The sequence below is a fragment of the Hylobates moloch genome, unplaced genomic scaffold, assembly GCF_009828535.3.
Source record: "Hylobates moloch isolate HMO894 unplaced genomic scaffold, HMol_V3 SCAFFOLD_22, whole genome shotgun sequence".
Classification (NCBI taxonomy): domain Eukaryota; kingdom Metazoa; phylum Chordata; class Mammalia; order Primates; family Hylobatidae; genus Hylobates; species Hylobates moloch.
The window spans coordinates 7,549,580-7,562,969 of NW_026652297.1; the positions used below are offsets into that span (position 1 = coordinate 7,549,580).

The following is a 13,390-nucleotide window of genomic DNA, read 5'->3' on the forward strand; positions in this document are numbered from 1 at the left end:
TTAAACTTTACTTGTGTGTTGTATCTCAATATAACTCAATATGAACTGTCTGCTCATATCTAAACAATTTTTTTCTATAAGTTGAATTGAGAAATTCAAATGTAAAACTACACTGAGATACCATTTTTCATGTAGGAGATTGGCAAAAGTCCTCTACTGGCAGTGCTATGGGGAAACATTCATTCATATACTACTGACAGGGGTGTAACATGTCACTGCCCCTACAGAGAGCAATTTGACAATGACAAATATAGAAAAACTACATTTATGCATTTATCATTCAACCCAGTAATCTCACTTACAAGAATATATCCCAAATCTCACCTGTAAGAATATATCCCAAAGATAACACTAGCAAAAAAAACCAAACATATGCATAACATTATCCGTAACAGCATTACTTGCAATGGCAAAAGAACGAAACATAAATGCCCAAAACATAAATAGAATTTTAGTTGAATAAATGATTGCATATCTACACAGCCATAGCAAAAGAATAAGGAGTACTTCTATGTACTTGAGGTAATTTCTGAGATACAATGTTAAGTTAAAAAAGCAAGTTGGAAAAAAGTGTACTGTATAAAGCATGCTATCACTAATCTAAGGGGAATGGGTACGACGTGTATACACACACACACACTTTATTTATACAAAAAGAATACATCAGAAAATAGCCAAAACTATAACAAAGGAAAAAGAAACAGGGTGAGGGAACAAGGATAGAAGCTCAGCTCCTAGGAATATTTGTTGTATTACAGATTTGACTCAGAGGCGGAGCTTAGAATATCCTAGAGGTTAAGAATCTTCGGGAAACATTCCTCTAATACATTTACTAACCCCTTAGACACATTCATTTCCAAGGATAATTCAAAATACATTTTCGACATTACCTTTTTCTTTAATTCTTCCTGTTCCTTTTTACTTAAAGTTCGCTTAGCTGTACTCATTTTTCCAATACTGAATGCTTTAAGTTTGTTTTCCAGAAGAGGCTAAGAAATAAAAAGCATACCTTTACATATACATTCTTAATGCTATCTAAAACTTTAATACACATCAACTGATAACTAAGTCTTCAGAACAGATCGCCGTTTTTTTAAATTTCATTGTAAAGAAAAGCTGGGGCTACTCTACCCATCAGGTGCCTATCTTACTTGACTCTGATGTTAAGTATTCACCAAAGAATGTCTTCATTCAATAGCTCAAGGTCAAAAACATGCAGAAGTCATGTTAAAAAAAAAAAAAAAGGTAAAAATAGAAGAGACAGACACTAATGCTTAGAACAAGAATAAAAGCATCTGAGGAGGGAAAGTACAGATGTTTCTGGGGAAAAGTTGCAATGACAAAAAACAGATCCTCAAGTAGGCAAAGGGAGGCAAACATTTCCATGGTCCCAGGGCAGGAATTTACCATCTACAACCCTCATTTTACATATTATAAATCACTTCTTTTTTATAATTTGGTAAATTACCTCATTCATCAATAATACTGATATTTATGAACATAATTTCATTCTTTGCTGGGATTAAAATATCACCTACAATATTTAAAGTTTCAGCTCAAGTAAAACTATGTCAATTTTAAATATAAGAAAACACTATTTTAATGAAGTCTTCATTTATGTAACTTAGAAGCAACTTCCTTCTGAAATATAGTCTGAATATATTGACTGTAGACCTTTTTGTTCAATCAGTAACTCATTTGATTTATAAACTTAAAAGGTAGGAAATGTTTATTAAATACAACCTAAAATACTGAAATCTGAAGATTTCTCTCTCTCCTACTAAAATGAGAAGCTAACCAATTACAAAATTAAGACTTTAAATTCCCTAGTCATTAAATAGGCTTGCCTTTGGGAGATGCAGAATAGAAGAGTAACACTGCTGCTATTTTAAAGTTATATTAAAATCCCTTTGAGAAAAATAAAGCAGTTTATAACCTAAAAGTCAATATTGGGTTTCAGGAGAGGATTCAAAATAAATTTTCTCAAAATAGAAATTGTTTTGCCATCATTCAGTCTCTTTGGTTTCAACTTCAAAAGTTTAAACAAGTGGCAAAATTATATATGAATTAAATGAAACCCAAGGAAAAATTACCATGCTCAAATTTTATTTATACCCTAAGAGCTAAATTCAGATACCCAAGAGGGATGCGGCTAAGGAAACTATGGAGTATTTATTCAAATAAGCAATATAAGCAATCATTTAAAAGTTTGTTCACAGAATTCTTGCAGAAATGAAAAAAATTTATAACTAAAAACAGGATATTTTAAAACAGGTTCTTATAAAATAAATCTAGGCAAAGTAAAAATATATTTATGCCTAGAAATATTAAACAAGAAAAATAATTTGTTATCAGTGGTTAATACTGGCTGGTGATGACTGTGTTGTGTTACAAATTTAACCACAAGAAAATATTACTTGACATAGAATAAAAGTCTAAAAGAACCTGAGAGCACTTTACAGATCTAAAAGTGAAGAAGCTTCTTCTCTGTGTTCCTGTATTACCCTGGGCACTGCATCATTAGAGTGAATAGCACCTGCTCCTGTTTGCTTCCAGAGTGAGACTATAAGCTCTCTGGGAACAAGAATAGTGTTTCAATGATCTGTACATTTCCAGTAACTGGTATTTCGCACTTGATTCAATAAATGTTTAAGTGGGGAAAAGATAAACTTGACAAATCAACCATTTTAAATCCAAATACTACTTTGTTTTTTGAATAAAATTTAAAACTCTAAAATGAAATATCTCACATTTGAGCTAACAAGATGTCCTTACATAAACGAGTTTACTGTTATCCCAAATACAAAAAGAATGCTATTTTCAAATAGAATAAGATGAAACACATACAAAACCAAATATTCGACCACTAAATTCAATCAAAGATTAAAATCATTAACTATCCTTTCTTATCTTTACCTTATCTTATCTATACTCACTCTTGAGAGATTCTGATGAGGAGAATCACAAAGGCTTTCACGGGCACTTTCATTCCTATAATTATGTTTTCTTGGGCTCTTAGGTCGTGTCCGACTTGGCATATCACCATCTGAGGGTCCAGATGCATCCATCTTCAGGAAAAGTAAAACAAGAGAAAAAAACAAACCACACATACATACATATACAGCACTGAAAACTAGGAATAAGCCATGCCAGATATTGACAAATTTCATTGTACATTATCAAAATATCACATCCCTTAATATCCCCATTGATTTCATCAAAAAAGTTCTTAAGAACAGGGAAAGTTTTCAATAACTCTAACTCACAAGCTTGAATTTTATATCGGTAACAGTTGTTTTCCTTGAAGTAACAGGTTCATTATCTTCATTGTCAAGAAAATGTCTGCCAAAATCCCCAAGTCTGATTCACCATAGTTTGCCTGTCAGTCACTCCCAAGTAAAACTGGTGTTTCATGAAAAAAGCAGCTAGTTTCATTTCTCAACTCAAACAAACATCACATTTTGGTAAGCATAAGTGTTATACATACTTCTTATCTTATCATGCAGAATATTAAGACAAACTATACAAAAGATGAAGACAATAGTAATTTTTACTGCTTGATGAAGTAGTAAAATAGTAACTTTTACTGCTTCATCAAGCAGTAAAAATTATTTCTAATTATGCTAGTTTCTTAAGTGAAATTATTGTGCCTGGTGGGGAAGAATATAATGACTGCAAGTATATTCTGGTGTCACTGCCTTGATCTGTGCTGAAGTGCCAACAGTTTACCCACTGAATGCTTTTGCACCTCCAGCTACATATGCATTAGTGCGAATGCCAAAATGGTGAAAAAGGCATAAATAATGCCTTAGTATTATTACAAAATAGTTTTGAATTCACAGACCCTTCTCAGAGATCCTCAGTGACTCCCAGGGGTCTTCAGACTACACTTTGAACACTGCTGTAATAACATATATAAAAAAAATACTTATTGCAGTATTATCTATCCAAAATGTTACTTGAAAGCTTTAAACAAAAAATACATGCCTATCAACAAAGAAATAACAAACAACTGCACCTCCCCACCACAGAACATTATGATGCCTTAAGAAAGAACAGATTAGAGCTGTAACAGTTTACCTGCAGGGATTTCCAACATATGTTTTGCGCAGTGAGAAAGGTATGTGTATAATGCAATCCATAGTCAAAGTATAAGTATAGATACGTATGTATGTACAGATTTTTACACAATAAAAATCATAAGGAAATACACATACTAGGTTTCTAACACGGCTTGAGAGGGCTAAGTTATGCAAGTAGAACATAAAAAAAAAAAAGAAAGGCACCTAGAAAAAAAGAGTAAAAGAAAAAAGCACATACAATATAATTGTATTTACTTGTCAAGTAAAATCATTGATGTAGGGATACATATGAGGATAAATTAAATTTTAAAGGAAAAAAGACAAAGATTGCCTTCTATACTCACATGTGCATCAGAAGATCCAGATGAATGAACATCTGATGATCTCGTCTACAAGTATTAAAAATAGAAGTCAATAATTTAAAAATGTCTTATACTAACAAAACATGTCTTTCGTGTTATACAAACTTAGAGTCTCCTAACTTCTAGCAATTTCTCCTCAGCTAATAAAACTGAGCAAAGGCAGTCTCTGACTTATGAAAAGATTGTGATACAAAGTAAATGTGTAAGTCATTTCTTTAAAATTCAGCCTGCATATTTCCAAAAATATAATAAACACTAGTGGGATATATATGAGGCAGAATTACCTCTTTATAGTATACACTGGAAACCTAACCACCATTTTTACACAGAAGTTTTATGCAAAACCTCTTCCTAATCATAGATGCACCGTTTACTGCCAAAACACTGCCCAGCAACTTCTTGGTCCACAGCATAAGAACTCTCTTCCTTTCTCTAACCACCCAAAGCCACATAAAGAAATCCACATATAAATCCTTGCTGTCTATTAAAAGGTACAAATTCTGCAGAAAGTTCAAGAAAATATTATCAAATCCCCAATAAGGCACCATTTACAACTCGTTTTAAGGGAGATGATTCTATAGCATGTCACAGGCTGCTTGGTGGCATGAGAAAGAGTTCATATAATATCTTCCAGTGACGTCAACTGTTAAAACTTCAACTTTTCTTAAGTGATCTACCTGTCAGATTATACATGGTATGCAATAATTTGTTGTCACTACACATGTAAAGACAAAGATGACAAGCTGTAGGACTATTAACTAAATAATGTATGCTATCTTTCTGAAACAAAGATTCTCCAAGAATTTTTACTTGGGGATCCAAAATATAACTGTCACTGAGCTGTTTTTATTTTTGAGGGTATATGGTAGTGAAATTTTACTTGTTTTTATTTATATATTTAAGTGTTGTGTTCAAATGAAATAAAAAATATTGAGATCACAAATATCTCACCTGACCCCAACTCCCAGTCCAGATGTCATAAAGTACAAGATAAAATATTAGTTTGAGAGAAAACTGAAGATTCATATGTTATTTAAAAAAGAGCAAAGATCCATATTGTTTTATTTACATTGTCCAAACATAAGGCTAAAAACAGATGGCAAGATTTTTACACTGAATCAATTTACTCCTCTGAATTCCACTGTATTGCGCATTAGCATAGGCAAAAATCAGCCCAGGACAACAGGACAACCAAGCACTGGGACCCCTCCCATCTCATTCTTTCTTTCATTCTTCTTTTTTTTTTTCCTTGAGAAAGAGTCTCACGCTGTCTCCCAGGCTGGAGTACAGTGGCGCGACCTCGGCTCACTGCAGGCCTCCGCCTCCCGGGTTCCAGTAATTCTCCTCCCTCAGCCTCCTGGGTAGCTGGGAGTACGGGCACGCGCCACCATGCCTGGCTAATTTTTGTATTTTTAGTAGAGACGGGGTTTTACCACGTTGGCCAGGCTGGTCTCGAACTCCTGACCTCAGGTGATCTGCCCACCTCAGCCTCTGAAAAGTGCTAGGATTACAGACATGAGCGACCGCACCCAGCCCCATCTCACTCTTTCTGTCCATGGTTTTTCTGTCCCCAACTTTTGTGTCCACCCTCATTTTCTTCTAGCAGCTAATCTTTCTTAAACATCAAGATGGTATAAAAGAAGAAAATTTTTAGTATTTATTAACTATGAAACACACTCTGAAACATACCTTGAAATGCATCAATTTACAAATATCTAGAAATTTAAAAATCCAAAAGAATAAATAACTACTCTTACAAAAGAAAAACAAGTTCAGGTAAGAGGCTGAAGGGACTGAAAAAAATCAACTGCCTGGGCCAGGCGCAGTGGCTCACGCCTGTAATCCGAGCACTTTGGGAGGCCGAGGCGGGTGGATCAAGAGATGGAGACCATCCTGGCCAAACCTGGTGAAACCTCGTCTCTACTAAAAATGCAAAAATTAGCCAGGCACCTGTAGTCCCAGCTACTCGCTGAGGCAGGAGAATGGTGTGAACCCGGGAGGCAGAGCTTGCAGTGAGCTGAGATCGCGCCATTGCACTACAGCCTGGGCGACAGAGACTCTGTCTCAAAAACAAACAACAATAACAAAAAAAAAGTCAACTGCTTTCCAATACACCAGTATTAACCTGCTAAGCAACAAAAACATCCTAATCATAAAAGCAACAAAAAATATAAAAACATCTAGAAACCAATTTAAGAAATGTATATAACCCTTGTGAAGAAAACAAAAACTTCAGGAAAAATCCAGTTACTCAAGCCACCATTTCAAAAGATTCATATTACTGGATGGGAAAATTCAATATTAAGATAATGTCAATGACACCTAAATTTCTTTACATATTTAATACAATTTCATTCAACAGCTCTAAATTCCAAAGGGAAATATTTGCAAGGGGGCAAGAGAATTGCCAAAACAATTCCAAAGTTCACCCAGAAAGAATAAGCATCCAAAAGAATAACTAAGAAAGCACTACCCTTTCTTTAGTCTTTGATGCCACCACATCCAAATGATCATTTCTAGGATTTAAAAACAAAAGATACAAGAACCTAGACATTCTGCCTATTTCCGTATAGTTAACTCTTCCCTGACTCCAAGTCATCAAAAGATGAAGCTCTATAACCTTCAAGGATCTCACTTGCATAACCATTCACCAAATTAAATAATCTCTAATACAAAAATAATCAGTTCAAAAGTAACAATTTTGTCAGCTTTCAAACAGATAAATTTGCAAATAGAGCAGTAACAGCATGGTGTAGCACAATGCACCAGCTGATTTCAGTTAGCTTAAGATGTCACTAATCACATTTACTGCGAACCAGACATTTTCCGCTGATACATACCTACAGCTACATAGCATTCAGCACGGAACTTTTTGAGGCTTACGAACAGTTCAAACAGTAGTTAACACAATTTTTAAAAGAATAATCAACTTCTAAAGATAACAGTCAAGGTAAACAGTAAATATAGCACTACTCCAGAAGCTGAGCTTCTCCCTCTTCCTAACCTGGAACTGAACTGTATTATTTGTCTTGAGTTTGGCTTTTTATTTTTAACTGAAGAACACAAACCAATGATGCCTAAAGATCTCTTGAAGTCAGCCAGGCACGGTCGCTCACGCCTGTAATCCCAGCACTTTGGGAGGCCAAGGCGGGTGGATCCCGAGGTCAGGAGATCGAGACCGTCCTGGCTAACACAGTGAAACCCCGTCTCTACTAAAAATACAAAAAATTGGCCGGGCGCAGTGGCGGGCGCCTGTAGTCCCTGCTACTGGGGAGGCTGAGGCAGGAGAATGGTGTGAACCCGGGAGGTGGAGCTTGCAGTGAGCCAAGATAGCACTACTGCAGTCCGGTCTGGGCGACAGAGCGAGACTCCGTCTCAAAAAAAAAAAAAAAAAAAAAATCTCTTGAAAGGACCCAAAAGCTGCTGGAGGGAGTGGCTCATGCCTGTAATCTCAGCTACTAGGGAGGCTGAGGTGGGACGACTGCTCGAGGCCAGGCGTTCAAGACCAGCCTGGGCAACATAGCAAGAACCCCTGTCTCTGGAAAAAAAAAAAAAGAAAAGAAAACAAAAAAGACACAGAAGCAAGAAATGAAAAGGTAGACTAAGGGAAGTTTGATACAATAAAGTAGCATACACAAGAGAAATTTATCTTAGGGCAGAGAAAGCAGACAGTACAAATGTAGGGAGGGACAGCAAGAAAATCCAAAAGGAAAAAAGATCATTCTGATGGCTGCTAAGGGCATAAAAGTGAAGCCAACTACATTACCTATTGCCCTATAGTTTGCTGGCTGAGAACAAAACTAATTTTCTTCTGGCTGCTCCAATTTTACTTCAAGTGAAAGCCCCACATCTGAGTTTCCAAATTAGCAAGCTATCCACAGCAACATTCCTCCAACACCACCATTCTGCCTAGTGAGCTCTCCATTCTTGTATCTGTCTCCTAATCTCCCAAGTTTCTCCTCTCACCCTCTAAGAGCAGCAACTTTCATCTCCACAAGTTTAACAATCTCTCCTATAGGAAGCATAACAATACCTTAATTGTACTGTGCTGACTCTCTTCTACTAGACAGCATGCTCCTCAAAAATGGATACATTCTTTTTTTTGAGACGGAGTTTCGCTCTTTTTGCCCAGGCTGGAGTGCAATGGCGTGATCTCAGCTCTCTGCAACCTCCGCCTCCCAGGTTCAAGCGATTCTCCTGCCTCAGCCTCCTGAGTAGCTGGGATTACAGGCATGTGCCACCAAGCCAAGCTAATTTTGTATTTTCAGCGGAGATGGGGTTTCTCCATGTTGGTCAGGCTGGTCTTGAACTCCTGACCTCAGGTGATCCACCCGCCTTGGCCTCCCAAAGTGCTGGGATTGCAGGCGGGAGCCACTGTGCCTGGCCGCTAAAAATGGGTACATTCTTATTTAACATTTTCTAACTCAACATCAAGCACAAGATCTGGCAAGCGACAGAGTCTCAATATACTTGACTTGTCAGAACAAGTACCTACCACCAAACAAAATTACACTCCACACTATCAACATATTATGCTGTCCACTCATTAACAACAGCTACCTAGCTTAATAACCACTATCCAAGCGAAATCAAGGTATCCATCTTTAAAAAAAAAATTCACAAAATCATTAATACAAGCACTATATAAATAAGGTTAAATAACAAACCTAAGATGATTTTTTAAATTATTCAAAACATTACCAATACTACATGAAAAGTTGTAAGTACACTCTGAATAACCTATAGCTTATCTAAACTGAGGAAGGGCCTTGTGAAAAAACTTAACTCGGGGAATAGATGTCTAATACTAGGGTTAGCCTCAAGTGCTACTGACAAATGTATCTTCCTTTCAAAAATGTTATTTCAGCAAAATATCCAGCCTACAGCTGATGTGCAATAAAATGTTAAAACTATCTATACTAGAATGAGGCAAATAGTTTGTAATATTACTATTTTTGATTTTAATATCTTGTAGCAAGTTTTTCTTTTTATTCCAAAAATGATGGCTCCTTGTAAAAAAGGGTGGAGGGTAGAGGGGTAGATACCTTCAACTTGCATACTAAATAAGCTCTTCTCTCAATGATACCCAGTAAGGCAAATGGGTATCTTTCTCGGGTTTACTTTCCAAGGAAAACAAAGCTTCAGAAATAAAAAACAAAAAGTGAAAATAAAAACTGGACTTTCAGAAAACAATTCAATCCAGAAAGATAGGAATTATTTTTAAAACCATACCAATAGGCATATTCTAGCACCAGTGCTGCAGGTTAAAGTTTTGAAAAAGTATCAATCGAGAAAATGGAAGGAAGTCCAGTTCTACCTTCCAGACCAAAACAAAACCTTCTACCAAAAAAACTACCTTACATTTTAAGATAAGGTTACAACCATAAACCATAATAAAGATTCAGTTTAAAATTGGCAAACGGTTTAAAAGCCTAATTCTCAAGGTTTGTATTTTGTTTGGACTTCTTCATAAACTTTCAGATACCACAAAAAAACTGGCAGTAATAAATGCCTAAGGTTCACAAGCCTTGAACAGGTCCTCATTTCACTTATTTCTTAAAAGTGATACTTTTTGTTAATCAGCAAAGGCAGTCAGTCAAAACAGTTCCCAAAGCAATTCAGCACTGGATGTACAAGGAAGCCTGTAGTATTTTCTGTTTTATCCATTCACCTAACTCAATTTTTGGCGATATGGCAAAAAAGAAAAAAAAAAAAAAAGCCATAGTCACAGAGTGAAATAGCAGGGCACACAATTCCATTACATTAGCAATATTACCAGCACAGGAGATTGCAGAAGGAAAGAAAATACTACATTTTCTTCATATCCTAATTTTGCTGAGTAAGCAAACAAATGAGAGTCAAAAATAGTAATTTTTTATAAATTAAATTCTAAGGAAATACGTTTAAAAATTTTATAAGTAAACAATTACAGGCTTGCTCTCTCTCCTCTCAAAATCAAAGCTACAACATAACATCAACACCCCTCCCCAATCACGCAATATTTTAGACTAGTGATAAACAAACAAATGCACAGGAAAATTTTAGCTCATTTCTAGAACATTTGTTAAATGTCTACATCTGCCAGGATCTAAAATGCAAAGCACAACAAAATTACACAGAAAAGTAAAGTGCATAGGGGTCTCTTCATTAGGGACAATTATGAATAAAGGTAAGTCATTCAAGTACACATACATAAAGTATTATTTTAAAACTAGAAGCCAGGCACGGTGGCTCATGCCTGTAATCCCCACACTTTGGGAGGCTGAGGCGGGGGGATCACAAGGTCAAGAGTTCCAGACCAGCCTGGCCAACAGATGAAACCCCATCTCTACTAAAAATACAAAAATTGGCCAGGCGCCTGTAGTCCCAGCTACTCGGGAGGCTGAGGCAGAAGAATTGCTTGAATCCAGGAGGCAGAGGTTGCCGTGAGCTGAGATTGCACCACTGCACTCCAGCCTGGGTAACAAGGCAAGACTCCCACTCAAAAACAAAACAAAACAAAACAAAAAAAAACCAACTAGAAGACCTGTAGAGGTTATCTAATTTAATCTTTTTATAATTAAGAAATGTTAATAATTTTGCCATATTGTACATTTTAAAATTAACATTTTCCCAATGTCTAGAAATAAGCATCCCTATCCATATTAATGGGAATGTAACTGCCAAAGAAAACGACGAATCATGAAACAGAAGTATCTGTTCACTCCATCTGTATTGTAAAATATAAGCCACTCATCTGTTCTTTCCAGAGGAAAGGAAATCAAACCAGTTATCAAAGGCTAGAAATTCCAAATACTGTAGTATTAGCCAAAATGATCTTACACTTTCTCTAATAAATTATGTGTTAGAAATAAAAAGCAGGGAAGCAGGGCCGGGCACGGTTGCTCACGCCTGTAATCCCAGCACTTTGGGAGGCTGAGGGGGGTGGATCACGAGGTCAAGAGATCGAGACCATCCTGGCCAACATGGTGAAACCCCGTCTCTACTAAAACACAAAAAATTAGCCGGGAGTACTGGTGGGCGCCTGTAGTCCCAGCTACTCGGGAGGCTGAGGCAGGAGAATCACTTGAACCCAGGAGGCAGAGGTTGCAAGGAGCCGAGATTGTGCCACTGCACTCCAGCACTCCAGCCTGGGCGACAGAGTGAGACTCTTTCACAAAAAAAAGAAATAAAAAGTAGCTATCTGGGCAGTCATTTCAACAGCTGATGACTTAGATTCCAAATCACAGGATTAAAATTTATCCTGACATTTTGAAAGCTAAGAACTTTTTATTTCCTCTAAAAACAAAAAAGGAGAGGGGAAAGAAACTAAGATTTATTATGTACTTTATAGACATTATCTCATTTGATCCTTATATCAACCTTGTAAAAAGAAGAATTATATCTACATTACAAATGAGGGAATTGAGGCTCCAGAGTTTAAGCAATCTGCCTTAATATTACCGCAAATATAATTAATTACCAAGTCAGGATTTGAACCCAAATCTCTTGTTAACAAAACTCATAATCTTCCCACTGCATTATGCAGCCTCCAAATTAGTTAAGATATTCTGATTTCTTTTACAGACATCGGTAAGAAATCTGTTAATAGCATCAAGAGATTACAATCTAAGGCAATATAAACAGAAAAGATTACTGGATAATCCAATAATTTATTTATAGAGAACAGCCATACATTAACAATCCTGAGAAGCACTGTTTTAGAAGGAAGTCTGAACACAGGCATTGAAATGTTTTCAATGTATCCAAGACCTCAAGTAGGTAATACTTAAAATATTACTTTGAGAAGAAACAAAAATTGTGAGGCTTATGCATGACTTGTTATGAATGTAGCTAGCTTTATAATAGCTCCTAACGGTATGTTCTTGTGTCATGAGTCTGTTGAGAAGAGTTGGTAGAGCTCGCCCCCAAAGAGAGGGAGACGAGGAAATGTACTGAGGAGGGAAAAAAAACCTGACACAATACCTTGTAAAGCAGCCGAAACTGGCCCCTTATCAAAGTTTCCATGTAACTAAAGGATGTCTGTTAAGATCATTACTAATTATGAACTCCATTCACCAAATGGCATAAACAGTCGGATTAGAGAAAGCAAGTAGAAAACGAGTTATGATGCTTCTCAGAACAGTAAACGCAAGCTTCTCTCCTACCGTAAATTTAACTTTCTAATAGCTGATTTATAGTCACACACTCTTTAAGATGTGACAGTCCCTAGCACCTGAAAGTGTTATACACCTTCGTGCATCAGCATCGGAAAGTTTAACTACCTCGTGGCAGTACCAATTACTTTTAATATATTCGACACCAGAAACCCAAAGAAAAAAACGATTAAATGTCCCGCCCAAGATGGCAACTAAGAACCCAACCTTACTAATGCTTAACTACTACCACAGCTCACTGGTTTCACAATACGTGCCCAGAGTTCCCTGTAAACACAAATGCAATTCTCTAATCGTATGTAGCTTAGAAGTCTACGGAGCTTCTCTTTTCACTGTTTCTCCAACATGAAGAAAGAGACCACGAGTCCTCTACCCTCAAAAGTGCTTTTTACTTCCCCTTAAGGTAAAGACCACGTGTAGAGTGTACATTAACCTTGGCTATGCAGCACTGCAAAGGAGAGCTGCTCCCGCCTCTGCGTTTCCCACTCCGCGTCTTTGCCCTAGTGGTCCTCCCCTCACAGCTGGCGACCCTAGAGGTTATTCATTCCTTGGAGGGAAACTGAGGGAGGCCGGAAGTGAGTGAGATCCAAAACCGAGAAAAAAGCAGCAGACACTTAAAGCACCGGGAAGCGATTCCCGCGTCTCTCCCAGGCGCTGTCGGGCGGCCTCAGGGCGCAGGAAGCTGATACAGGAGAGCGTTTTCACGGCTTCGGACCTCAATCTGAATTCCTGATTTCACTCCAATGCCAAGCGCGGGCCGAAGCACTCACGCCTCCACCCCCTGGGCACG

The 13,390-nt window shown here is 37.1% G+C and overlaps 1 protein-coding gene across 3 annotated transcripts in view; it reads right to left on the reverse strand.

Moving 5' to 3' along the window:
• U2SURP (U2 snRNP associated SURP domain containing) overlaps positions 1–13,390 on the reverse strand; it is a 57,333-nt gene that overhangs the window by 43,630 nt on the left and 313 nt on the right. For all 3 annotated transcript variants that reach the window (XM_032144359.2, XM_032144358.2, XM_058433321.1), the window contains exons 2-4: positions 4,427–4,471; positions 2,937–3,068; positions 891–989 (exon numbers count right to left, since the gene is read on the reverse strand). In XM_032144359.2, coding sequence (XP_032000250.1) covers positions 891–989; positions 2,937–3,068; positions 4,427–4,471 — 276 coding nt within the window. The remainder of the gene's footprint in view (positions 1–890; positions 990–2,936; positions 3,069–4,426; positions 4,472–13,390) is intronic.